This window comes from Lontra canadensis, unplaced genomic scaffold (genome assembly GCF_010015895.1).
Source record: "Lontra canadensis isolate GAN:19392208 unplaced genomic scaffold, GSC_riverotter_1.0 scaffold8, whole genome shotgun sequence".
Lineage (NCBI taxonomy): Eukaryota > Metazoa > Chordata > Mammalia > Carnivora > Mustelidae > Lontra > Lontra canadensis.
The window spans coordinates 425,940-453,352 of record NW_022631002.1 but is presented as its reverse complement, the minus strand read 5'-3'; the positions used below and the strand labels follow the sequence as shown (position 1 = coordinate 453,352).

At 61.0% G+C, this 27,413-nt stretch overlaps 1 protein-coding gene across 1 annotated transcript; it reads left to right on the top strand.

Moving 5' to 3' along the window:
- Window positions 1-9,620: 9,620 nt before the first annotated feature.
- CPNE7 (copine 7) lies at window positions 9,621-23,597 on the top strand. Its single transcript, XM_032853751.1, has 15 exons — window positions 9,621-9,953; window positions 11,873-12,055; window positions 14,515-14,589; window positions 14,747-14,821; window positions 15,489-15,572; window positions 15,911-16,000; window positions 16,102-16,200; window positions 16,488-16,574; window positions 16,924-16,983; window positions 17,767-17,900; window positions 18,541-18,595; window positions 19,056-19,107; window positions 19,174-19,307; window positions 22,637-22,873; window positions 23,398-23,597. The coding sequence occupies exons 1-15, from the start codon at window positions 9,780-9,782 to the stop codon at window positions 23,584-23,586; spliced, it is 1,728 nt and encodes a 575-aa protein (XP_032709642.1). The 5' UTR covers window positions 9,621-9,779; the 3' UTR covers window positions 23,587-23,597.
- Window positions 23,598-27,413: the final 3,816 nt, after the last annotated feature.

Here is a 27,413-nt window from a genome sequence, read left to right as displayed (position 1 = left end):
AAGACAGGGGGCTCCCGACCCCGCCTCAAGGGAGCGGCCCCTGATGCCAAGCAACGAGAAAACGAGGCCTCCTTCCTCTCCGGGGGAGGAACTGGAGTCCATCCACCGAGGCCTCCACTGAGACGCCCCTGAGCGGGGACCCCAGCTGTGGTTGGCCTTCACCTGTGCGTGTGGTTAATTGGAAAACCAACCCCGGGACAGGCACTATTTTCTTTTATCCCTCTCTGCCCCTGGGTGGAATCCCATCGGCAGGCTGGGCTCTGTATGTGGCCATTGCCCCTCAGAGAAGTGGGCGGGGGTCAGGCAGTCATCTGGGGGTTGCAGGTGTATTTAGGGGTCAGATTCCCAAAGTGGGTGCTGAGGTGTTGCTAGCAATACCCACAGTGGCCAGCAGGGGCGCTCGGGCAGGAGCTGCCCACAAGTGGCCCAAGAGGCCGGTTCACCTCTTTGCTCGTTTTCAGATCCGACTTGCTCTGATAGGAATTGCAATTACTTTTTCTCCGTTTATTGTTTATTTTTCTTCTTTTTCATGTGACATTGGGGTTTTTCTGTAATCTTCCCGAGCTGTCTTTCCTTTTTTGATTATCTTAAAGTTACCGTACAGTATGTTTCAATCTGGAGAGAAGGTATACGGATGGTGCCCCCTTCCCAGGACGAGTTGCTTTGTTAAATATCTACAGTTGTGCTATCTTTAAAAAGAAGGATTAAAATTAACACTAACTTCCACTTGCTTGAAACTTGTAATTTAGGAGGAAAACTTCAGTTGTTTCGGTTCTGTAGTCTTTTCCCCCCTTGACTCCGCTCAGCTGGACCCAAAGAGTAGAAGGGGGCGCGTGCGGAGGGCTCTTCTCTTCTCCTGTCCCACATGCTTGGGTGTGCGTTTGTAGGTAGTTGTACCCACCACGTTTTCTGTGATGGTGTCTTTAAGTCATTAAAAAAAAAAAAGGCTGTGCTCTTAGTTTAAAAGGAAAAAAAGCATCAACAGAAAAGCATCCCTTTCCCACCTCTGCCCTCCAAGCCCCTAGAATGACTCGTGCGCCTGCCCAGTGGTTTATGTGAAGTTATGTTCTGGTGCAAACACCTGGGCCTTGGGACGCCTGCGTGGTACTGTCGGTGAAGCATTTCAGCTCAGGTCATGCTCTCAGGGTCATGAGATGGAGCCCCTCGTCAGGCTTGGGATTCTCCCCCTCTCCTGCCCTTCTTGTGCTCTTGCTCTCTCTCTAAAATAAGTAAATAAATCTTCTGGGCCTTTTGTTTGTTTTTTGAGGAGGCTTTTTTTTTTTTAATTTATTTATTTATTCGACAGACGAGATCACAAGTAGGCAGAGAGGCAGGCAGAGAGAGAGGAGAAAGAAGGCTCCCCGCCGAGCAGAAAGCCCTATGTGGGGCTCGATCCCAGGACCCTGGGATCATGACCTAAGCCGAAGGCAGAGGCTTAACCCACTGAGCCACCCAGGCACCCCAAGGAGGCTTTTGTTTTTATGAAAAATGGGGGAGCACCTGGACGGCTCCTTCAGAAGAGTGTGTCGTGCACCGTGGGTTCAAGCCCCACATGGGATGCAGAGATGACTTAAATAGTAAGTCAAAAGCACACGGAATCCCGCTGTGTGCTGTACCGTATTGTGCCTGTCCACCCGGGTCTCTCTCACTTCTCTACCGTGTCTACAGAGGACCCCGGGAAGGGATGGGTGACATTTGGGGAACCCTGGAATGCTGCTGGTTTTGTGTTTAAGGGTTTTGAGAGAGCACATGAGCGGTAGGGTGGGTGGCATGGAGAGAGCAGAGAGATGGAGAAGCAGGCCTGCTGTCCAGCAGGGAGCCCTACACGGGGCTCCATTCCAGGATCCTGAGATCATGTCCTGAGCCAAAGGCAGGTGCTTCACCAAATGAACCACTTAGGTGCCCTGGAATGCTGCTGTTTTAACTTGTATTTTTGTTTGTTTGTGAAGCCGAGCCTTTCTTCTCATTTGCTGGCAAATTTATCTTTTTCTGTGATTCATCTCAAATCTTTTGTCCATTTTTTTAAAGATTTTTATTTATTTGTTTGACAGACAGGCAGGCAGAGAGAGAGGGGAAAGCCAGCTAGAGAGCCCGATGTGGGGCTCGATCCCAGGACCCCAGGATCATGACCTGAGCCGAAGGCAGAAGCTTTAACCGACTGAGCCACCCAGGCACCTCCATTTTTCTATTGTGAATATTTGTCATTTTCTTGAATTTCAGCAGCTTTTTGCATATTAAGGAAATATGTCTTCTGTCACGTGTGGACAGGTTTTTTTCCAGTTTATTCTTTTACTTTTGAGTCTTGTTTGTATCTTTTTTTTTTTTTAATCCAATTCACCCACTGGGGCTCAAATTCATGACCTTGCGATCAATCAAGAGTCAGATACTCTACCGAGTGAGACTCCCTGAGTCTTGCTTATATCCTGAGGGCCTGGGGTGCTGTCTTTTAGGGGACGGTGTGGTGTAGTAGGAAGACCACAGCTTGGCCTCTATAGTGGACGCTGCTTAGATGTTTGGCCCGTCAGCATCAGAATGCTCCCTGGGACTTCATTGTTGAGTCTTGTGCAAGTGGAACTCTGGTCTTCTGTAGGAGCTTAGGGCGCCTTACTCCCTTCCTCCGTCGCTGCAGTACCCTGGCCCATGTGGCCATGCTCCACACGTTGCAGGGCCTGAACCCTGTCCCCAGCTGGGTCCCATCCCTGGTGAGGCGGCCTCAGCATCCTCACCGCGGGTGTGGGCTGTCACCCCCACCAGTTGTAGGAGTTCCCAATGTTCGGTCCTTGGTGGCTCCCTCGGCCAGAGTCAGCCCTCAGCTGAGCTCGCTGACCGCGGGCTGGCTCTGGGCCTGCCAGGCGCTGGCATCTGCGCACTTCCCTTCAACAAGCACCGAGTGACAAGTGAGCACTAGGAAGCACAGTAGGCGGACAGTCCTGGGCCACAGAAAGCAAGCAGAGCCCGAAGATGGGGCAGGTGCTGGGTGTGTGGGCCAGGGACAGTAGGAAGTGATATGCTGGGGCGCCTGGGTGGCTCAGTGGGTTGAGCCTCTGCCTTCGGTTCAGGTTATGATCCCAGGGTCCTGGGATCGAGCCCCGCATCGGGCTCTCTGCTCAGTGGGGAGCCTGCTTCCCTCTCTCGCTCTCTGCCTGCCTCTCTGCCTGCTTGTGATCTCTGTCTGTCCAATAAATAAATAAAAATTGTTAAAAAAAAAAAAAGTGATGTGGACGGAGTCCTGTAAGGACAACAGATGAGGGGACAACATTAATTCAGTATTTCTTCAGCACGCGCTGTGTGCCAGGCACGGTCCCAGGCTGCAGAGCCCGCTGAAAACAGCCGAACCGATGGTGCGCACCCTTGCCTTCCCAGGGTTTCCATTCTCGAGGGTCTGCAGACACAGGCTCTGGAGGACCCCCACTCCCCTCACTGCAGTGTCCCGAGCACATGTCTCCTCACGGGTCGCTGGGAGAGGACATCAATAATGAAAATAAGGGGGCACCTGGGTGGCTCAGTTCGTTCCCAGGGTCCCAGGATCGAGCCCACATCGGGCTCCCAGCTCAGCTTCTCTCTGTCGCTCGCTCGCTCTCAAACAAATAAAACTGAAAAGAAGGGGCAGGCTCAGAGTGCTGCCAGCAGGCGCCAGCAGCTCCTCTTTCTCCCCGGACGTGTCTCCTCCACACGGTCCTGGGACGGGATAGGCGGCGTGCAGGGCACATAGTCAGCACCTACGGCATGGGAGTCCCTGGGGGCGCCCTCAGGATGCAGCTGAGTGACTCCTCCTCACAGCTGAACGAGAAGCCAGAACACAGCGGAGGTGAAGACCTGGGCTTGGGGAAGGTCTGACCCGAAGTGCAGCCAAAGCAGGCCCCGGGGCTGCCAGCGAGGACCAGCCGGCTGTGGCCGGGCTGCAGGAGGACTGTCCGGAGAGCCCGGGCCTGGAGAAGGGCCATCGGTGTAAGAAGAGGGGACTTGGCCTTCCAGAGTCTTCTCCAGACCCTGCTCCTGGGAAAGGCTCTGGGTGGGTCCCCCCCTACCGCGTCCAACTCCTCAGGGCTGCTTCCCCATAACGCCGAGGGCTGGGGCACCTGGTTGCTGGGTGGGGCCGGGGGGGGGCCACGGGGGCAGGGAAAGTGTGTTGCTCGCCCTAGCTCCCCGCCCCTCAGCTGCAGGGCCCCCTCCTTTTCACACCTGTTTCCACAGTGGCAGAATGACCCCCGATTCCAGATGCTGGGGGGCCAGATGGAATGCAGCATAATGGCATCTTCTGAAAATCTCCCCAGAAAGGGGGATGCTTGCTGGGGAGAAGGAGGCAAAACTGGGTCAGTGATGAAAGGGACAGGATATGGCGACAGTGTAAAAGCACCATCCAGGCGGCTTGCTCTGAGAATATCATCAAAAGCCCCCAATGAGTCAGGCGGGAAGAAAACCAGGACGTCCATCTGCTGGAGACGCCAGCTCTGTGGACCCTGCCTGCTGCCCTGACCCACACGGCTGTCATCCCCACCGGGACCCTGTGGGCAGCTGTGTCCTCATGGTCTCCTGCTCCTGCTCCGGCCCCATGGTCCCTGCCAGCTGACGGCCAGGCCCTGGTTTCATGCCGCCCCTTAGGTGTGCGTTGGACCCGGCAGCTTCTGCTTGAAGAGAACAAAAGCGAACACCAGGTTGAGGTTACATTACACAGACACGAAGTTGCAGTGGCTCCTTGTGGTTTCTCTCTCTCCCAACCTCCTTCTGCCCCCCCAGATCACCTGCCCTGAGAAGGCAGGCTGCTGCGGTCCCCAGGGCCAGCCTGCAGCACAGAAGGTCTCCTGGGTCTAGGAAACCCAGGAGGGGGACAGCTGGTTCTGGATGGCATTTGGACGGTGGCCCCAGGCAGACGTCCTGGCCGCTCTGTCAGACTCAGCTGATAGCAAAGGGGCTCAGGTGGCCAAGTGCTCCATGCCCTAACAGTTGGCTGCGACTTTTCGGGGGCGGGGGAACAGCAAAGCTACTGAGACACACTCGGGGGCCAGGATGGGCAAAGAAGGCTTGAGTACCGTGTTCTGAGCAGAGTCGAAGGGTTCAAGTTGAATTCTAGCTCTGTCCCAGCTGTGTGACCTCAGCCAAGGCATCGCTCTCTCTGAGCCATGGTCTTATCATTGATAAAACAGATGACATCACCTGCCTGGAAGGAACGAAGGGCTGGAGGGAACGGCAGCCAGAGACCGAATGTGAGAAGGCTCCAAGGTAGGGGACACAGTTCCCTTGGAGTGAGAAGGGGTCCTATCAGCACTCCTTGTATCTGACCGCGTTTGTGTTCAGGGAGGTCTGTGTGTGCGTCCATGTCGTGTGTGTGTGTGTGTGTGTGTGTGACCTGTGTGTGATGCAGGCAGGTCTATGGAGTGAGGGAGGAAAGTCCCAGCACCCTGCCTCAGTCCCAGCTCTCCGACGCTGTGATGACAGGTGGCCACAGGTCCAAGGCCCAGCCATGACCACAGGCATGGGTCGTTCCAGCCAGGGTGGCCCTGGGAGTGACGGTCTGATTTCTTAAAGTGAGGCAAATGGCAAATCCTGTAGGAAAACAACCCAGTCAAGAAGGTTGCAGATGTTCTGAGATAAGATAGCATTTCTTGCGAGGAAAGAAACAGAGGAAGAAGGTTGGTCTGCAACCAGCTTATAGAAAGAAGCACCAGTCAGGCATGAAACTCGTTTCCTTTCTGAAAATCCTGTTGGCTCCCCCCACCATACCCCTTCTCCTACAGTTTCTACATTGTCCACAGGCCTTCCCAAACAACCTCCCGGCTTTTCCCCACGAGGAGCTGGACCACGGTGGAGGGGTGCGGCAGGCTGCCTCTCCCCACCGCCCAGTTCCACACACACCGCCGGGAGGTGACTCTCTGCTCTTGTCTCCACTTCCCAGGTTGGGGGACAGAAGCACTGAGTGGTTCTGGAATGTGCTCGAGGCCAGAGCTGTGGGGGCAAGGGCTCGGAGCTCAGGGAGGGCTGTGGGAATCGGCTGCAAGAGGCCACTGGGGCTTGAAATGCTGGTCAGCCAAAGCAAGGATGCTTCCTTGTTGCTCTAAAAATTCACGATTTGGTAGCATCACAAGAGCCAAATGGGAGTGAATCAAACCCATTAGGAATGGTTGTTTCGATCATCTGGGACCACGGCTGGCTGGCTGGAGCTGGGTTAGGCAGCGGCAGGGGTGAGGCAGTGGGAGCTGGGTGACCTCACACTGATGTGGCCCGACCAGGGCTTGGCGAACCGTTTCTTAAAGGAACAGCGAGTGAGTACTTCAGACTTCGTCACCGCGTCTGAGCTCTGGTCTGGGAGCAGCATCGACCACAGAAAATATGGGAACCGACAGGCCTGTGTTCCAATTAAACTGAACTTACCAAGCAGGCGGATCTGGAGGACCTGGGGGACTGAAGCTCCCTGGGGCCCTGCCGTGGGCCTGCTTGTACTGAGGGACAGCGTCCGTCTGTTTGGTCTGCTGGTCACCCAGCAGACACTAATCTCTCACAGTCCAGGAGGCTGGAAGCCCAGGGTCCAGGTGCCGGCACACTCCGCCGCCTCCACTTGCCGCGTCCTTGGATGGAAGGGGCAAGGGCACTCTGTGAGCACGAATTCCGTTCATAAGCCCCCACCAACACCTCCCAAAGGCCCACCCCCCTCCCTCCAGAGCGTTGGGGTTGGGGTCTCAGCACATGGATTTGGGAGGGAGACACAAAGATTCGGTCTGTGGCACGGAAGAATGCTGTGAGGTGTGGTTAATAATAGAAGAAAGAAACCAGTTACGCAGCAGGACTCATTTGCCCAACAAGCTCACTCCGCACGGAGCCTGTGAGGCGCTGGGGTCCCAGCTGTGACGGGGGCAGGTGAGGCCCGAGGGCCGGACGGGTCTGACCAACCAGGCGTGGCGAGGACTCAGCCCCTGGAGGTGAATCTGATAAGTAACACAAACAGATTTGCCTGGGGAGAAGCCTGGAGGGACACACATCAAAATGTTAGTCCTGGGCGCCTGGGTGGCTCAGTGGGTTGGGCCGCTGCCTTCGGCTCAGGTCATGATCTCAGGGTCCTGGGATCGAGTCCCGCATCGGGCTCTCTGCTCGGCAGGGAGCCTGCTTCCCTCTCTCTCTGCCTGCCTCTCTGTCTACTTGTGATCTCTCTGTGTCAAATAAATAAATAAAATCTTTAAAAAAAAAAAAATGTTAGTCCTGTGTATGCCTGGGTGCTGGAATTTTCCTTCCTACGCATTCCTACACTCCGTCAGTTTTCAACAAGGAACACATGCTCTTACTTGTTGGACGGCAGTAGTAACAAAATATATGAACGGGGGTCTCATTCCCACGTCTGGCTGCGGGACTCCTCCCCCACCTTCCTGGGCCTCCCTTGTCCCTGGGGCCCTTGGGGGCGGGTGGGTGATCGGGGAGGCCTACCACTGGCTGCCTACTCTGAGGACCCAGGGAAGCCACACTGGCCCAGGCCTCACTGACCAGCATTACAGGAAATCTGGCTTTTTCTTCTGCGGTTTCTTTCCATCGGTGTTTTCTGGAGCCAAGGCCCTGGGTCACCTTGGGGAGGCAGCCATATCCTGGGAGTCTGTGGTTGGAGACCCAGTGGGTCTGTTACGATCTCTGGACCTCAGATGCTTGAACTCCCCAACTCTGGATTCTCGTTCCTCTCTCCCCATCCGTGGAAATGTCACCATTACTGACCACAGTGCTGCGAGTGTGACTGCGTCCCTCCCAGGGAGCTGAGTGTCCCGGGCCAGGTGACTGTGCTTTGGGGTGTTCCTCTCCTCATGTGTGACATGGGGCTGTGGTGGGCACCGTGTGACGTACACTGCTGCGGTCAGCACGGAGCGTGTGTGGCAGAGGGCAGGTGACGCAGCTGTCCACGTCTCGCAGGTGTTTGTGTCAACCAATGGCAGAGGTAAGTGGAAGCTGAGCTTGGCAGGGGGGCCAGCCCTCATCAGAAAGCCCCTGAGGCCTAGCCGATCAAGGAGCCAGGCAGCGGATGCCCTGAGTCTTGCTGGAGATGCGAGGCCGGCCTGTGTGGGGCTGGGTGGCCCGCCGCGCCCAGCCCCTTGCCCCTACTGCTACACTCTTACCCGCATGGAAGCTCACAGAGGCCAAGGAGTCTCTCCCAGGGCGCCAGTAGGACAGGAGTCCGGGAGAAGCCGGCTCTTCGAGGCCAGGGTCTGCAAGCCCAAGACTCATGTCCACAAGCCACAGGCATGGCCCGTAGGCTGGACACTCTGACTCCCCAGTTCTAGGAAGCTGAGGCTTGGAAGAATGCGGGGCTAGCAGGCCCAGAGGGGCTCCAGGTGGTCTCAACAGAGTTGCTAGCCCTAACGGCTGGTTTCCACAGCTTCGGAGAAGGAGCAACCCAGAGGCTGGATGAGGCAGAGTATGGGGGCATTGAGTGGCCTCATGTCCCTCTGTATGTCTCATTGCCCCTTGCCTCTTTATCCCGGTGCCTGGGAAGGAAGCCCGTGTGCTGGAGTCCATCCAACTCAGCCAGGCTGCAAGGATTTTCTGTTTCTGCAAACGGGGCTCAGGGTCTTTGCCTTCCAGGTGCGCCTGGGGTGCAGTCCCAGCCTCTCACCACCAGGGGTGCTGTCCACGAACAGGGACTCCCTGGCAGAGGCAGCGGAGGGACCTCTGGCTGCTTGACACCTGCTAGGCAAGGTTGGGGTGGGCACACTTGTCCTGACCCCAGAATCTTCTGTTGCAGTCCTGGAGGCCAAGGCTGAGCCCTGATCAGCCCAAGGGCACAGAACCCGGCACACCAGCGAGCCTGTCTCTGCTGACCTGGTCCTTGGGCCCCCTTCCCCTCAAACCCTTTTCTTGACCCCTCCCGCTATGGCTTTCGGCCAGGACTGTGCCCTATTTTTCCGCAAACGTTGACAAAGAGAATGGGCTGGGAGGTGGCTTCTGCCTCTGTTAACACCTCCTCTTCCACTCAGCTTCCACTGCCCCTTGTCTAGGGCCTGGGGAGAATCTGGGGTCCCCCTCCATGGAGCCCAGGCCTGTTACCCATCTGACTGCTGGGATAGGGGCGGCAGGGCCCCCAGGGCTTCCAGGTCGGATTCTGCACCCAGGACAGGCAGGGCTATCCCCAGCCCGTGGTGGGGAGCCTGGTCCACAGCAGGTGCCTGTGAAATGCTTGTTGATCGAGGTGCTGTTTGACCAAACGGCCCCTCCAGACGGGTTCCAAGAGAATTGGGGAGGCACACGGGGATTTGGTGCTAAACTGGGGGTCCAGTGGCCCCCCTCAAATCGCCAAAGGTCCTGGCGGCTCTGCACGGCCGCTCCCAGGCCCGGGGGCAGCCGAGGGGCCTGAGGCTGCCCAGAGGGCCGGCGGGGCTCATACAGCACGGGAGGGCGCTGCCTGGGCCCGCCCCAAGCCTCTCGGCCCCAGCTTCCGGGGGTGGGGGGGGACTTCGAGCCCTGCCAAAGCCGGGCAGCCCCGAGGGGCAAAGCCGGACCGAGAGCGGGCTCCCGCCTCCCGCAGACCGCTCCCCGCCCGCGCCCCTCCCGGGCCCCGCCCCTCCGGCTCTCCCTCCTCTGCCCGCCCCCTCCCGGGCTTCGCCCCTTCCACCGTCCCCTCCCCTGTCCCCCCTCCCCGGCCACCCTCTGCAGTCCCCGCGTGGCGGCGGCCGCGGGAGCCACGTGTGGCGGCGGCGCGGGGAAGCGCGGCCACGCCTGGCCCGGCCATCGTTCCCGACGCGGCGGCGGTGCGCACCGGGCAGCGGCCCCTCGGCGCGCCCGGCCCGGTCCCCGAGCGCGGCGCCGGGACCATGAGCGCGGGCTCGGAGCGCAGGGCGGCGGCGCCCCGCGGAGTGCTGCCCGCGCCCCGCGCCGCCAAGGTGGAGCTGCGGCTCAGCTGCCGGCACCTGCTGGACCGCGACCCGCTCACCAAGTCCGACCCCAGCGTGGTGCTGCTGCTGCAGTCCCAGAGCCAGTGGGTGCAGGTAGGGGCGGGGCGGGGGGGGGCGCCCCGTTTCCCCCCCCTCAGGTGCTGAGTGGGGACCCAGAGAGGAGGTGGGCAGGGTGCAAGGCAGGGTCAGGGCTTGGGTTCCGAGGTCTAGGTACCGGTGTCCAGGAGTTGGGGGTGCTGGACTGGAGGCCATGGAGAGGAGCACTGGGTAGAGAGAGGGAGCAGCAACCCCGGGGGCAGGGACAGGCCCCCAGGTGGGGGTTAGGTGCTGGACTGAGGCTCCCAGGCTTGAGGTGCTGGCAGGGGGCTTGACCAAGGCAGGCAGAAGGGAGTGGGGGGTACCGGAGAGCGTGGTGCACCCAATGGGGAATGCAGGGCTGACCTGGGCTCACGGGTCCCCTGTGGCCTGGGGGGGCAACCAGGAGGGCCACTGCTCTGCCGGGTCCTCACCCACCAGGCTGAGGCACCCACACCTCCGATCCCCGAGTGGGAGCGGGGAGGACCAGGCAGGGCTGCTGGGTGAGGGGGGAGCGGCTGACTGAGGCTGGGCACTGGTGAGCTGCAGACTTGGTCTCTCACCCGCCCTGGGGGGCTCCCAGCCTGTGCCGGTGCTCTTGTGGGCTCTTGTGGCTGACGCTAGCACAAGCCTCCAGGCTCAGCCCAGCACTTGTGGCCAGGTTGGGACAGCTGGGGTCTGGTTTGTGTGCTCCGAGGACCTGTTTCTCCCTCTGATACTCTCGGGTCCCAGGGGTCGCCGGGGTGCCTGCGCAGCCTGCCACCCCTTGTCACGCCTCAGCCCAGCCCTTCCTGTGGGCCTCGTGGCCACAGCTCAGGATACTCTACGCCATGCCAAGTGCTCTCAGTGAGACGTGTGCCTCACCTGGAAAGGTCGAGAAGTGCCTGGCTTGGGCGGGAGAGGCTGGGGGTTGAAGCTGTGGTGGAACTGAGGCATCCCTCCCCAGGCTGGCTGTGGTGGCCGTGCAGGGGTGCCTAGGTGGGGTGGTGGGGCAGAGGGGGAGGGGGAGACCCCAGTGGTCCCTGCTGGGGACCTGGTGGGGGGGGCGGCTGACAGGCTGGGCCCCTGCCTGTGAGGGGCTCAGAGTCCTGGAGGCTCCATGGGCGGCCGCCCCAGACCCGCTCTGCTCCCCCACGTGCTGTGACCTTGCACTGTTCCTTGCCTTCTCCTGACCGGCAGCCTCCTGGGACTGAACCCTAAAGGTCATCAAACTAGGAAGGGAAGGGCCACCTCAGCCCAGTGTGCTTGTGGTGATGGGGACATTGGGAGGCTCTGTGAGGGGGGCTTGCTTTGTCTGAGCCCGAGTGCTGATGTCCCTGGTGGGGAGGTGGCCCACCCAGACCCTCCGTCTGATGGTGTGGGAGTTTGCGGACCCTGGAGGATGGCAAATCTACCTCCCCTCCTGGATTGTGCTTTAGGGGGCAGGGGGGCCTCAGGTGGAGGAGAGAGCTGAACCCAGGGGGATGTGTACACCTGCCCCAGTCTCCCAGTCTGCCTAGCTGGGGAGAGAGCTCCACTTAGGGTTCGCCCGGCCCAGGATTCTGAGCCAACTGTGTTCCTCACTTGCACTGCTTTTGCACAGGACGCTTCCCCTCTCTGAGCCTCAGTTTCCCCAACTGTGACAGGGATAGAGTGGGCTGTGGTGGGCCTGACATGAGCAGAGGCAAAGAAGCCGCAGCCTAGGTCTCACGAGGGCTGAGGGCATTTCTTTCAGGGTGGGGGTGCCCGGGGCTCCCGACAACCCCGCAGCAGCTGAAATCCTGAGGATTGGAGTGTGGGTTGGTGGGGAGGGGGGTCTCCCCAGGGCATGGCCTGCATGCGAATTCGCCAGAAGCACATGAGGGCAGGTGGGCCCGAGCTGGGTGCCCAGGGCCCGGGGAGTGCATGGGGGGAGCACAGCTCTCCTGAGGGGTCTGCTCAGCCGGGGCTGTCTGCAGGTGGACAGAACGGAGGTGGTCAGAAGCAGCCTGCACCCCGTGTTCTCCAAGGTCTTCACGCTCGACTACTACTTCGAGGAGGTCCAGAAGCTACGCTTCGAGGTCTATGACACCCACGGACCCTGCAGCCTTGGCTGTCAGGATGATGACTTCCTGGGGGGCATGGAGTGCACCTTGGGGCAGGTGAGCACCTGTCCCCTCAGGAGGAGAGGCCCGGGTGGGGGGAGGCATACCCGGGCCAGCGCTGAGGGCTGGGGGACGGCCTAACCGAGAGCCGACCATGGTACCTCAGAGCTCCCTCTGGGACGAGCGTCCGCTCTGCCTGTCTCCAGAGTGCTTGCTCTTAAAAATCCCTTATTAGTGAGTTTTAAAATTATGTAATTTTGAACTGGGTAGAGCAGTCCTGTAATTCAACCTTTGGAAAGGCGTGGTATGGAACACCTGCCTCTTGCCCGTCCCCGGGTTCTGTGCTCTCACGCAAGGAAATGAGTGTACTTTTTCTCTGTGTGTGTGTGTTTTAACAACACAAACTACATACTGTTCTGCACTTGCTTTTTTCACTTTCGTGACCTGAGTCAGCCCTTCCACGTTGCCGCGTGAAAGCACCCTTGTCTCTCCCTGCGGCAGATGGACCAGCCCGTCGAGGGCTGCTGTCCCCAGAGGGACAGAGGTACGCCATTTGCGGCCCTGGGATGATGTCCTGTCCCATAGCTCTTCCCTTAGCAGCGCAGGAGGGCGCTGGCCGTCCAGCTATGTGCCGGGCTCGTCCAGCCACCTCCCTCCCCCTCGGCTCATGAGGGATGGTGCTTCCCTTCCAGTGTGACTGACGTGCAGTCATGCGTGCAGAGCTCATGGTGGGTGCCGACCAGTTTAGGTACCTGTGTGCATGACCATCTCCCAGCTCCCACGGGAGATGTCTTCAACCCCCCAACCCCCCTCTTCTCTAGCCAACTCATGCAAGCTTGGCCTGTTCTAGAACTTCCTGTTCACGAAGCACACGGCGTGTTCCCATTTGTGTCCGGTTTCTCTTACCCAACATGATGTCTGCGTGACTCATCCCCATTGCTGTCTGGTTAGGAGCTGGTCCCCCATTTTACAGATGACAGCACTGAGATTAAGGACGGGCACGGCGGCAGAGCAGGACTCCCCCGCTGGTGGCTTCCCACCTGCCCTTCTTGAGCGTGGGAGAGGATAGCACACACCCCAGACACAGGCGTGACACACATGTGTTGCCATGTGTGCACAGACATACATGCACGCACGGGCACAGGTCCACGGACGAGGGTACAGAGCATGCTTGGACACGCACAAAGCAGGTATGAGCACACGCGTGTCTAGGTAGACAGGGGAACTTTAGACGATGAGAAGTTCCTTGGAGCCGGCCACCCGCAGACTCACGGGGCCGGCTGCCATCAGGGCTCAAGGTATGCCCCCGCCCCCCCCCGTAAATCCAGGACCTGGAGCAAGTTGCTGAGCTCTGCCTGAAACTCCCAGCATTGGCCACCTTGGGGTGGTTGGGGACAGAGAAGAAAGCACTGATGGACCTTAACGGGTTCACAAACCAGCCATCCCACTTTTCCTCATAGGTTAGACCCAGAAGTGGAGCCTACCAGTGGGAGAGCCCGGGGAGGCTCGGGTCGTGGCCTCCCTCCGCCTCCCACCCCTTAGCCTGTGTGGGCTGCCGCAGGTGCAGGGAAGGGTCCCATATGCTCGTGCTCGGGAGCTGGGAGCTGGCAGCCCCACGAGCGTGTGAGGGTTGGGAATATCCTGTCTGCTGTGCGGACTCAGCTCCGCCGCAGTCACCGCAGCTCCAGCCCGCCTCCCGCTCCCAGAGCCCGCAGACCTGGGGCTGGGTGAGTTCCGATGAGGCAGCGTCCGGTCACCACAGTGACAGGTCTTCCCAGGCCTGCGGTGGGTGGAGTCCCAAGTTGGGAGCCTTTGGCGGCTGTGAGGGGCTGTCCTCACCGACCGACCCTTTCTGCAGACCAGGGCGCCCACCCCCCTGAGCGCCAGACACAGCTTCCTGGGGTCAACTCACCGGCCCCAGCTAGGGCTCTGTGGGTCCGAATGAGGGCCCGGCGAGGAGGAGGGGGAGGCCCGGGTGGGCAGGCGTGGGGACGGGCCCACAGGGAGGGTGAGCCCCACGGATGTCCAGGGAGCAGCACTGTTTGTACGAACTCCGGGGGTGGTGGGGAGCTTGTTTGGTGTCTCGGTTCTCGCTCTCGAGCCCTCCGCCAGCTTCCGGGCAGCCAGGGAGCCCAGGGCAGGCCCGGGAACCCCCTTGGCCTCATGGTGCTCAGGGGCTTGAAGCACCTCCTGCCTGGGGACCAGCAGGGGCCACAGAGGAACCGGGCATGTGTCTGGTCTGGGGTGCGGGAGCTGCTTCTGCCTCGTCCTCCCCCAGTGCATGGGCGATGGGCGGGCTCCAGAAGCCGTGGACCAGAGGGCCCCCAACTGAGCCAGGGGTCACAGCCACACAGAGGGACGTCCATCAGGTGGCCAAGTGTCTCCAGAGAGGGCCCGGGGCTGTGGGGCCCTGGGGCTCAGGTTTGGCTGAGCCGGGCTGCCCAGGGCGACTGAGGGCAGGGTCAGGGTCCCCAGGGGGCAGGAGCTGACCACTCCCTGACTGTTCTGACTTCCAGATTGTGGCCCAGAAAAAGATGACCCGTGCACTGCTGCTCAAGTTTGGCCGGAACGCTGGCAAGTCCACCATCACGGTGAGGCTGCCTGCCTTCCCACCCGGCCCCCCAGCCCCCCGCCCACCCCCTCCTTCCTTCTCCTGGCTCGGAGAGGCCCATCCTGGAAGAGGGAGGGGCAAGGCCCCAGGCTGCCTTCGGGGGTCCCGGAGCTCGATGCTGTGGCTTCCCTTCCCAGGTGATCGCTGAGGATATCTCCGGGAACAACGGCTACGTGGAGCTCTCCTTCAGGGCCCGGAAGCTGGACGACAAGGTGCGTGGTGGGTGCCCGTGGCTGGGGGGGTTTGGCCGGGATGACCCTCCCCCTTCAGAGCCTCTCCAGACAGATCAGCCTCAGGGAAACAAGCTTTGCCTGGAGTGAGAGGGGCCTGGAGCTGGGGAGGGCCACCCCAGGCAGGCTGCTCCTATCCCTGCTGTCCCAGTCACTGGCTCATAGCTGAGTTCTTCCTGAGGGCTGGGTCCCTTCCTGAAATCTCTGTTCAACGATGGGGACATGTGCTCGGGGAGGCTGCCATCCAGATAGTGGAGGGATGGCCTCTGAGCCTGGCTCTGTCGACTCTCCCATGGGGTGGGAGCACACGGGCCAGGGGTCTGACCTGCTGGAAGGTGTCTCCTGCTGCCTCCGCTGGCCTGGGAGATTGGAGCCTGGGGAGGAGGAGCAGGGACAGCAGCTGAGGGAGTTTAGCTTGGCCGGAGAGAGGGTGGGCCTAGGACTGAGAGTTCCAGGAAGGGTACTGGGGAGCCAGTGAAGGCTCGAGAGGGGAGGGCAAGGCCTCAGTTCCCTCCGAGAGGCTCCTGCCCTCATTTCATAGCATAGGAGGTGGAGGCTCCGTGGGGGTGGAGAGCACGGCGGGGAAGCGGCAGAGCCGGGCCAAGGCCGCTCCCGCTCCGCGCAACGAGCATGGCCGCCGCTTCTCCAGGACCTCTTCAGCAAGTCAGACCCCTTCCTGGAGCTTTATCGGGTCAATGACGATCGGAGTGAGCAGCTGGTGTACAGGACGGAGGTGAGGGCTCCCTGACGTACCCTGCAGTGCTCTGGGACAGGAACAGTCCCTCCAGTCCCTCCCCCGTGTCCTCCCAGCGCCCACCTCCCTCCCAGCAGGGAGCCCAGACCAGGCCGGGTGCCTGTCGCTGGAGCCCCCAGCTGTGTTTCGTTGTCCCTGCTCGCAGGTGAGGTTAGAGCAGTGACACAGTTTCCTCTTGAGATAAATTAATCGGTTTAAGGAAAAAAAAAAAAGAGGCTATTTAAAGAACAGGGTTCCAGGTGGCCCAGGGATGTGGGGACGCTCTGGAGGTGGTTCCGGGAGCAGCACCGGCCAGCCTGCCCTGCGCCCGCCCCCAGGTGGTGAAGAACAACCTCAGTCCCGTGTGGGAGCCCTTCAAGGTGTCCCTGTGCAACCTCTGCAGCTGCGAGGAGACGCGGCCTCTGAAGGTGGGGCCGGCGGGCCGCCAGGCAGGTGGGGGTGGGGGTGGGGGAGGCCTGCTGCAGGGGCCCAGGCGGGCAGGCGGGCTGAGGGGGCCTGGGCTCCCCAGTGCCTCGTCTGGGATCATGACTCCCGAGGAAAGCACGATTTCATTGGGGAATTCTCCACCACCTTTGAGGAGATGCAGAAAGCTTTCCAGGAGGACCAGGTGAGCTGGGCACCGTCCTCCCCCCTGCCTGAGAACAGGGAGGAAACTGGGTAAAATCGCCAGTTGGCAAAAGGTTCTCGGGGAGGAGCCACGTGGGCAGGCAGAGCGCTGGCCCTGAGAAGACTGACCACCATGCCGGCCAGGTGGCCAGACGGGGACATCAGTCACCTCGTCACTCCTGGAAAAATGCTGTTCAGGGCTGGGGTTTTGAGGCCCCCTGTCCCCTTGTGGTGGGTGTTGGGTACTGGTGCTCTGGGGGGGTGTCTCTGCCTATCCCTGTCCCCCAGGCCCAGTGGGACTGTGTGAACGCCAAGTACAAGCAGAAGAAGCGTCATTACAAGAACTCTGGGGTGGTGATCTTGGCAGACCTGAAGGTGAGCTGCGGCCCCCACTCACCCTCAGTGGGTCAGGGACCCACACCTACCTAAACTCTGCAGAGAGCCAACAGTCAGGGGGCACGCTTTCCCTGGGAGTCCCCCTTATCAGATGGACCCTCAAAGGCCCCCAACCCCAGAGGCCCAGGGTCTCCAGTCCTTGGGGGAGGGATGGAGGGCAGGAGGAGTCCGAGAAGGGAAGTTGCGGGGATGCTGGGGGTCAGGCCACCCCAGGCAGCTACCCTGGGCCCCAGGCAGCTACGCTGGAAGGTGCATCCCTGGGGCTTCAGGCTCCGTGTCTGGGCGTGGGGTGCCCTGGGTGGGCCCTGCCGACGCCCCTGCCTGGAAGTTCTACAGGGTTCACTCGTTCCTGGACTACATCATGGGCGGCTGTCAGATCCACTTCACGGTGCGTGCCCGGGACCCCCACTCCCCACCCCACCACGCAGAGCCTGGGTGCCCTCCCCACGCGGACAGACGGGGGCCCCTGTGCATATGTGGGCGGACTAAGGCCCTTCTGCAAGGTCCGGAGGGCTCACACACCCCTGCCTGGGCTCTGGGCACAGAGGTTCCCCCCAGGAGGGGCTGGAGCACGACTCAGCCCCAGCAGAAGCAGTGACATGAAGACATGTGAGAAGGGAGCAGAATGACACTTGTTCCCGCCAGTGACAATGCCACAGGCCACAAGACCAAGCTGCGGTGGCCTGGCCTGGAGAGCCTTTGTGTCACCTCCTTGATCCTTTGTGGATGTGTGGGTTCATGTCGCTGGCGAGCAGCAGCCAGAGGGGCCTAAGGGAAGTGTCCCAGCAGGGGCAGGGGCAGGGGTGACACATGGGGACCCCAGCCCAGGCAGGGCGGCCGCAGAGACAGGGTGGGCCTGGTCTTGGCCTTGGGTCCCCTGCCACCGCCCCTGCCCTAGGGTCGTGGGTCCATGGGACCTGTGCTGTGGGCTCAGGGATGGTGTCCCCTGGGGGTGGGGGCTGGTTTCCTCCTGAGGGTCCAAGCGCCATCCCGGTGTGCTGGTCAGCACAGGTCGCCCTCTGTCCTCCACACCGTCACAGAGCCGGGCCCTCGTTGGCACTCCCCGCCAGCAGTTCCCCACAGCTCTCAGCCCTTACCTGTCAATGGGGATTCTGGACGCCCGTGGAGCCCGGGGGGAGGGGCCTCAGCTCACGAGCCAGGGTCTCTGCAGGTGGCCATCGACTTCACGGCCTCCAACGGGGACCCCCGCAACAGCTGCTCTCTGCACTACCTCAGCCCCTTCCAGCCGAATGAGTACCTGCAGGCTCTGGCGGCCGTGGGGGAGGTCTGCCAGGACTACGACAGGTGCGGACCCCCCGGCCCCCCCGGCCTCCCCGGCCTCCCCGGCCTCTCTTCCTCCAGCTCAGTCTTGGGCCCGGGGAGCAGGCATCATGGCTGTATCCACCGGCCCAAGGACGGCTGGCAGGGTCCGGGCCGCGGTGGGCAGGGCTTGCTGCACAGGCCTGCCCGGGTGTCCCCGCGTGGCTGATCCCCACGGGCAGTCCGGCCCCTGAGGTGGAGGAGGGTCAGAGTCCCCCATATACTGAGGTGGGGCTGGCCTTTCTTCACGTGGTCCCCCTCACCCTTCACACAAACATGGAGGGTGGCCCACTTGACAGACCAGTAAACTGAAGCCAAGGAGGGGTAGACCCCTCTGTAAGGGGGTGGGCGGCAGAGAGCTGAGGTCCCAAAGACAGGAGGCCAGGGCTTCCCAGGGTCAGGCTGTGGCCCCAGGGTTGGAGTCGGCTCTGTTCCTACCTGGAGGCCTGTGTCCTCCTCATGGCCCCGTGCCTCTGTGTCCCCGGTGTGGTTCAGAGCAGGGCCGGGCACCCAGGGAAGTGGTGGAATGGAGCCTGGGTGTCCCGGCTCTGGTGGGTGTCGTCCCAAAGCGCACCACCCCCAGGGAAACCGTGGACCCTGTGTGATGCGGCCGCCTCTCTTCCAGCGACAAGAGGTTTTCTGCTTTGGGCTTTGGAGCCCGAATTCCTCCCAAGTATGAGGTAGGAGGGCCTGGGGCCTGGGACCCCACCCCCCTGCCCCTGCTGGGGCCTCCTGGGCCATGCTGCTTGTCCCCAGCAGAGGCTGTCCTGGGTCCTCCCACTACTGGGAACCCAGCGACCCTGAGCTTCCAGCCAGAGGGACTGACCTTGGTCACCTAGCACCAGTGACCTCTGGAGATCTCAAGAAAACTCTGTGTCTGTGTCAGGAGAGGAATGAGTCTGGAATCTCCTAGTGGCGCACAGCGGAAGAACATGGTGGCGGGAGGGTTGTGCTGGTGTATGTGACTCAGACGCCCTGGCTGTAGGGCTGAGGGGCTAGCTGCCTGCCCTCTCTCCCGGGTGCCTCCCTCCACGAGGCTCTGTCCCCGCGGGGGCCCCAGGGGCTGCAAATCTACCTCTCCCAGGAGGTGGGGGGGTTCCTGGACGGGTGGCCAAGCTGACTGCCTCTGCGCTCACCCAGGTGTCCCACGACTTCGCCATCAACTTCAACCCTGAGGACGATGAGTGTGAAGGTAAGGCCTGAGGCAGGCCGGGGGTGGGGGTGCCCCCGGGCCAGGCTCACCCTCCTTCCCCCGCAGGAATCCAGGGTGTGGTGGAGGCCTACCAGAACTGCCTGCCCAGGGTCCAGCTCTACGGCCCCACCAACGTGGCCCCCATCATCTCCAAGGTGGCCCGCATGGCCGCGGCAGAGGAGCACAGCGGGGAGGCCTCTGTAGGTACCGGGGCGGGCGGTGCTGCGGGCAGTGGGTGCAGGGGACCGTGGCGCGTGCTGCGGTGTGGGGGGCACGGAGGTCAGGTAGGCGCAGAGCTGGGGGGCACTGAGGGCTGCAGGAGGGCCCCAAAGCCTAGAGGCACAGGTGTCCTCGCCCCCGCGGGGCCACACCCCCGGGGGCAGGTTTGCCCGGAGCCCTCCCTACAGGCAGCTGTCTGCTGCACGAATATCTTTTTTTGTTTCTATATTTTTCACAAATAATATTGTGCTGAAGGTTTCAATCTGCTTTACTTTTTCCTTTCCTTTCCTTTTTTTTATGTTTTGTTTATGAGAGAGCGAGAGAGAGGAGTGAGGGGGAGAGTCCGAGGGCGAAGCAGGGTCCCGGCTGAGCACGGAGCCCAGCTCAGGCCTGGACCTGGGATCACGGCCCGCGAGGGAGGCGGGCGCCTCACCGCCGGAGCCCCAGGCACCTCCCTGCTTTACCTTCACATGTCTGTGGCTGTTTGTGCTCCTGTGTGCCCAACGGCCCGTTGCTTTACTGTCTATTTTGTAAAAGAGCCCACACTTACGGAAGGGAGGTCCGTCTTCACCCGGGCTCACCCGACTCTGACTTGCTTCCCGCTTCCTCCCAAGCCTCTCCTCCTCCCTGCCCTCCTCCCTGACCTGTGTCCTCCTCCCCTCCCCTCACATGTGTGTGTTATTGTGACTTCTGAAGCAGTTGAGAGCTAGCTGCCAACCTCCAACAGCAAGGATTCTGTGCCCAAGCACAGCTGGGCTTCAAGCCCAGGGCGCTGAAGGAGACCCCTTCTGATCTCAACCCCTTCCACGTGTGTCTACATTTGCCTCTGGTCGCTGGATCTGCCTGGTGTCCTGGTCTCCTGACCTGTAGGGCCCCTCAGCTTCGCTCTGTCCTTGGGACTTGCCATGATCCAAACTCCAGCCGCCTGGATGGCCCCTCACCCTGTTGGGGCCACCCCACGGTTTATGCTCTCTCGCCTAGGCACAGCGGCCCCGACACCAGGGCTGCATGCAGCCCCTCGCCCTGTGATTTCCTAAGACTCTGCTGTGTGTTTCCTGCTACCTGTGCGTTCTCTGACACAAACACAGCACAAATATCAATGTCAGGAAATGTAATTTAGAATCCGTGTTTCACTGAATTTATAGAATACGTTCCAATTTCATTCACTTCCCCAGTGATAATCCCATAGCACTGCTATTTCTGGCACAGGACCCAGTCGAGAATCAAGGACAGCAGGCATATCCTAGACACATAATTTCATCTGTAAATGTCCGTATAAACCTCTAGAAGAGAGAAAACAGAGCCACCGTGCCGTGAGCACACCTAAAAGACCACAGCAGTTCCCTCACTGTCGGAACAGTGAACGGGACATCTCTCGGTGTCCGGCTGGCTAATGCACGTCCTGATGGCTGTAGCGGCAGGACTGGGGTGAAATGGCCCCCGTGTGATTGGTGGCTGTGTCCCCGCCTTCCCCTGCTGTCTGGCCGGAGGAGGGGGTGTCCTGCAGGGTCTCCCGGTCTCGAGGCTGCTGCCGGGATGCTTAAGAGCATTCACCACAGTCTTGTCTTCTGGTTCCTGTAAACAGAGGTGGGGGGAGGTCCGCAGGAGGCACTCGTGTCTGCCTCTGTCCTCCCTGGTGCTCTGAGCCCCCGTCGTCACCAGAATGCCCTCCCATAGGGGTTTCTGTGGGCTCTCAGCTTGCTTCCTGCAGAGCAGTGTTGGCACGGTGGGGAGGTGCTTGGGCTGACCTGGGACCTACTTCTCCGTGCTCCCCACCCAACCTTTCCCCTCTCTTTCTGTCCGAAGGAAAGCGGCGTCACTTCATCCCAAGTCACACATGGTTTCCTGGGGCCGGACCACAGTTACCCACTTCCTAGTCCAGGGAGGCCCCGTGCTCACAGCAACGGAGCTCCGTGTTTGAGTAGCAGAGCTGAGGTCACCCCGGACCTAGTCGGAGGGGCAGGAGGAGGGCGTGAGGGCTTTCCCGAGGAGGGCCATGACCACGGGGCTGAGAGCTGGGTCTAGCCAGGGGTCCTCAGACTGCCCTGTGCACGGTCACTCCTCCCATGGGTCTGGGGCTCAGAGGGGGAGATGGGGAGGGGGTGGTTGGGGCCTCTAGGCAAAGGTGACCTCGTTGGGTGCCCATTGGTCTTTCCAATGGTGTCATTGTTGGTGTCACAGTGTTGGCGCCCACTGGGCCAGGGTCTTCTTTTTTCTCCTTTATGTTTTCTCTTGTCCAGGTTTTTTATACTGATTTTTAGTAGTTCTGTTCTTGGGATTTTTAAAAAAGATTTTATTTTTTTATTTATTTGACAAAGACACACCGAGAGAGGGCACACAAGCAGAGGGAGTGGGGGAGGGAGAAGCAGGCTTCCTGCTGAGCAGAGAGCCTGATGCGGGACTTGATCCCAGGACCCTGGGACCATGACCTGACCCGAAGGCAGACGCCTAACGACTGAGCCAACCAGGTGCCATTTTGGGGGATTTTTTGTGTTTGTTTTTTAAAGATTTTATTTTGTAAGTAATCTCTACACCCAATGTGGGGCTTGAACTCACGACCCTGAGATCAGGAGTTGCATGCCTGAACCAGCCAGCTGCCCTGTTTTTTTGTTTTTTCAGGTGTTTTTTGAGAGAGAGAGAGAATGCGGTGGTAGGGGTGAGTGAGGGGCAGAGACTCTCCAGCAGACTCCACGCCCAGCACGGAGCCTGACACAGGGCTCACTCTCACGGCCCTGAGACCATGACCTGAGCGGAAACCAAGAGTCAGACGCTCACCTGACAGAGCCACTCAGCCCCCCCAACCCCTGTTTTTGTTTTTGTTTTTTTTAACAAAGGAAACAGACTTTTATTTGGGACTAGTCCCCATCTGTCTTTGTGCTGACGTGCTGAGCCCCTGGCCAGGCTGGGCGGAGGGCGTCCTTGCTCAGAACTTCCTCAGATCAGGGTGCAGGAGTCGCCGCCTACTGAGAGCCCCCAGGACTCTCCTTCTCAGGCCTCAGACTCGGGTTTGGACCCAGGCTCCATGGGATCGAGGCAGAGGCGGGACAGGCTGGGAGTGGGGGGAAGCATCCAGCCCGGGAAGTGAGCTCACGACGCCCTGTGGTTGTGACGTGTGACACTTCCACAACAGTTCCCGAGACGCGGGCGCCCGAGGCCTGCGGTGGCGACCAGGCAGTCTACGGGAGGGGAGCGGGTTGGGGGACTTGCAGCTGCCTGGGGCGTAGATGCGGCCCTCAAGGGTCCCCAGGCGACCTGGGGGGCCTGAGGAGGGGGCGGGGCCGCCCTGCCCACCCTGTCCCTGTGCCCGCAGCAATACTACATCCTGCTGGTCCTGACCGACGGCGTGGTGACCGACATGGCCGACACGCGGGAAGCCATCGTGCGCGCCTCCCATCTGCCCATGTCCATCATCATCGTGGGGGTGGGCAACGCCGACTTCACAGACATGCAGACCCTGGACGGGGATGACGGCGTCCTGCGCTCCCCGCGGGGCGAGCCGGCTCTCCGCGACATCGTGCAGTTTGTGCCCTTCCGGGAGCTCAAGAGCGTGAGTGCGGGGGCGGGGGGCTGTCCAGGGCCTGCCTGCCCCCGGAGCAGGAAGCGCCTGGAAACCTTCCTATCATGAAAATATTGAACTCACCCATGGGAGGGAGGGCAGCACAGCGGGCTCCCCAGGCACTTTCAGACCCTTTGTGAGATACAGGAGGGAAATTCATGACCTGTGGACACACTCACGGGGTTTTATGGGGGGAGGGGCGCCCACCTCCTTCCTGCCTCAGACTTGCCCTGTGTGCCTGGGTAGGGGGGCAGGGCCACTTGGGTGCAGGTGCCATTCGGGACAGGCCCCCGGGCCGGCAGCGGGGGGGCACTGCAGTCTCGTCTTCTCGGGTCTGGGCCCCCTACCAGGGCTCTCCTGGCCACCAGGAGACTTACTGGTCAGCTGTGGGACAGAGTCCACCTCCCCTAGAGGATGGAGCCCCACCTCCAGAGGATGAGGCTGGGGTGTGATGGGCTGGGGGCTGGAGGGCCCGGAGGGCGCCCAGTTGTAACCCCGCTGTCCCCACTCTGAAGGCGTCCCCGGCGGCGCTGGCCAAGTGCGTGCTAGCCGAGGTGCCCCAGCAGCTGGTGGAGTACTACAGCTACAGGGAGCTGCCTCCCAGAGGCGGCGTCGCCCATGACCGGGAGGCCGGCCCCCCGGAGACCGCCGGGCCGCCGGGAGTGCAGCCAGGCTCTGTCCCCAGCACCCTCAAGGTCCCTTAGCTCCCCGCTACACCCCCACCCCCACCTTCCCAAGCCCTCCTGTGCCCACCCCGGCCCACCCCTATGGTCCTGTGAGCCTGCTGCCTAGACCAGACCCGGGATCCCCAGGGCTGAAGGATGAACAGATCCGGGCCTGGTGATCCCCAAAACAGGCGCTGAAGGTGTGGGGGTGCTGGCGGTGGCCCCCCAAGCCTGGCCCTGCCCCCACCAGGCCGGTGTGGAACCATGTGGGGAAGGGATTCCTGAGGGGCGCTTGGGGATTGGGGGATTTCTGCTTTGCACCTGACCTCCACTGAAGAAGGACACCAGGCTGCCCTCCAGTTGTGGAGGAGACCCCGAGATGCCCCAGACCCCCGACCCACAGCCAAGATTCCTCCCGCTCCCTGCTCGCTCCCACCCCCGCGCCGGGATCTGTGGGGTCTGCGGCTGGGGGCTGAGGCATAATAAAGTGTCATTTCGTCCTCGAGCAGTCTGTGCCTTTGCTGTGGCCTCCCCACCCTTGCAGCAGAGCACTGCACCCCTCTGGAGGGGTGAGGCAGGTGAGTCTGCCCCCTCCCACCCCCACATGGGGACAGTCTCCTAGATCCAGCAAGGAAGGGTTCTCTCAGGAATGCAGGGGTGGCAGGAGGCGGTGCTCCACCCAAGGAAGGGCCAGGGCTGCAGCAACTGCCCCCACACCCTGAGGGGCCACTCCTTGGCCTCCTGTGGTCCACCGCCTGAAATCTGCCTTCCTGACTCAGGGAGGGGAGAGGCTACCAGGCAGGGACTGGGGTGCCTTTAACCAGCAACTCAGCTTTACAGGGACCCACCATGCTACTCGCTGTCTGGAGCACCCCTGCCAAAGCCGCCCAGCCCTGTGGGGGGGTGTGTCCTTTTGAGATTTCCCCAGCAATAGCTTGTCTAGGAAAAACCAGCTGTTCTGACCGTAAATCTAGGCCCTCCCACCTACTCGCTCATCCATCCGTCCATCCACCGATCTATCCAACCACACATCCGTCCATCCAGCCTTCCCTCCCTCCCTCCATCCACCTATTCCCATCCAGTCATCTACCTGTCCACCTGTCCATCTCTCTGTCCGTCCGTCCATCCATGCATTCGTCCATCCACCCACCCACCCACTCTGGAGGCCTATTTTTAGCTCCTGATTCATCTCCTGTTAGGCAAGGATAATGGGCATTACCATGGTAACCTAGCTACTGCTGAAATCTGGAAGAGCCGATGTTGGTCTCTTTGGGGACGGAGAGGACACGAGAGAAACAGCCCCCTCCTTCCACACTGGGAGGCAGCAGTGTTCCAAGATGGGAGGGTGTGTCAGTTGTGTCCTGACCCTGCCACCAAGTCATGCATTTCAGTGGCAGAAGTCCTCAGATCATTCTGGATTCCATTCAGGGGTGAAGCCAAGGGAATTGGTCAATTAAGACCTCGGGGGCAGAAGCCACAAAGAGTCAGCTCAGAAGAATGGGAGGGGTCTGTGCTCAGCCGCTAGGCAGCAGGATTAGGCCCAAGCAGCAGCTCTGGGCTGGGGTGGGGGTGGGGAGGCAAGGGGCCTGATGAGCCCGCAGTGGTGGAAGGGTTCATTTTTGGAGCTGTTGCCTTAGCAAAGATGTAGCCACTCCCAGAACATGCAGGTCCAAGAAGGAGCAGAGGTGTGAGGCCCCCACCTCCGCCTCTACCTCCCCTCTCCACCTCCACCCTCCACCCTCCACCCTCCACCTCCACCCTTTCCTTCTCTCTCTCTCCTCGGGCCAACAGGAAGCAGGGAGCCATCCGGACGCAGCCTATGGCGATGCCCTCCTGGACTGGCGGAAAACAGGAGGTGGTGGGCCTGGGGCCTGGCCGTAGGGCGGGGCTCAGCTGGGCACGTGCAGGTGTGTGGGGGGCTGCTCAGAGAGGTGGGGCAGCACAGGGTCACCAGCTCAGCTGTCATGATATGGTGACTGTTACGAGTCGGAGCCCAACATTGGCCGGGGCCTGAGCTGGCCAGGGAGACTCCGTCCCGAGACTTCTGTTGACATTTGACTTTTTCTCGAGCTGCTGAGTGGGTGGCGTGGGAGCCAGGAACGGCCGGTGACCCCTGTGCCACCACGAGGGCTGGGGCCACCTGGGAATGAGATGACACAAAGGAACTAGGCCAGAGGAATCACCGTAGGAGGGGCCTAGTCCCGAGCCCTGAGCTCAGACTGGCCTGCTGAGGGGCAGCACGTTCCTGCCCCACCCGGATCAGCTGGGGGTCCGTTTCCACCAGTGCCCCCCAGATTCTGGCCCAGACGGATGGCAAATCCTCCCATCGAAGAGAAGAAAAGCAAGGCTCAGAACAGTTAAGTGACTTGCCCAGGGTCACACAGCTGGCCCGGGGCAGAAGCAGGACTCGCCAGCCCCATGCAGTTCCAGTATGTCTTTCACTACAGCACCTTCCACCAGGGATCTGATCTGTCTCTGAGCTCCAGAGCGGCTTCTAGGGAGAGAGCTAGGACAGGGTGGCCGGAAACGCTGCCAGCGTCATGGAGACCCGCAGAGCTTCACTCATGCTTAGAGCGGCCTGGGATGTGGATTTTCTCAGCAGTCAGAGCCAGGAGGTGTGGACAGAGGACCCCAGAGTCACCCTGGGATTGACTCACTTCAGAAATAGTCGCCAGCACACTGTTTGGAGTGGCCCCCTTGTCAGAGGATGGGTTTGGGATTTGCAGACAGCAAATGTGCTCTCAGTGGCCAGCTGCCTAAGCTCTGGCCCAGAGTCAGACTGGACACCTGCCTCCAGCTTCCAGGAACAGCTTCCAGGACAAGTCACGTCCTCATCTGCCATGAGAGCTTTAAGTCAGAGCCCTAATTCCATGGCAGCCTCCTTCTCTTGGAACCTGGGAAGGCTTAGGGTCCTATGTGACCCTCCAACGCTTGGCCCTGAAAATGCTGCTTTGCTGTCTTGCTCACTGGAGACACTGGCTCTTGGGACCCGGTTGCCAGGCTGCAAAGAAGTGGAAGCCGTCCATCCAGCCAAGGCCCCCGCTGGCTGGCCACAGGCGTGTGACGCCACAAGAGGGGTCCCCCAGCCTGGCTGAGACTCTAACTGCATCCTCAGGAGGGGGCCTGAGCCAGATTCCCCTGGCTGATCCTGTCTGGTAGTCCTGACCCACAGAAATGGTATGAATTCATCCAGGTTTGCTGTCTTTCTAAGCCACCAAGTTTTCATAATATCTTTTTTTTTAAGATTCATGTATTTATTGGATAGAGACACAGGGAGAGAAGGATCACAAGCAGGGGGAGAGGAAGAGGTAGAAGCAGGCTTCCTGCAGAAAGGGGATCCCAGGACTGAGCTGAGGGGAGGCGCCCAGGGACGGACACCCCGGGGCCCCTGGTTGCAGTTTGCTCTGCAGCGGCAGAGAACCGACACACTCTCTTCCGAGCGGTCTCCCTGGCGCCGGATGGGCGGTCCCCAGGGCCCGGCCCGAGATGCTGGCTGGGTCAGAAACACCAGTTTTGCAGAGGAGCGTGGCTGCTCCTCGTTCTGAGCGAGGCTTGGCCAGAGCTCGCTCTCCGGAGAGCTTGGCGCCCCCGCCGGCCGGCCGCCTCCCCACGGAGCCCAGGCTGGGCCTCGGAGGCTCGGACTCCGGGTCAGCGCGCCCGCCCCGGGGTCTGCCGCCCCCCTCCCCGGGTCAGAGCCGGCGGTGCGCGCGCGGAGGGCTACCGGGGGCCGCGGAGCCTCGAGGCTGCGCTTCCTTCCGCGGCGGCGCGCAGCTGTGACTGCGGACGCGTCACCGGTGCGGGCGCGGGCGCGGGCGCGGGCGCGGGCGCGGGCGCGGGCGCGGGCGCGGGCGCGGGCGCGGGCGCGG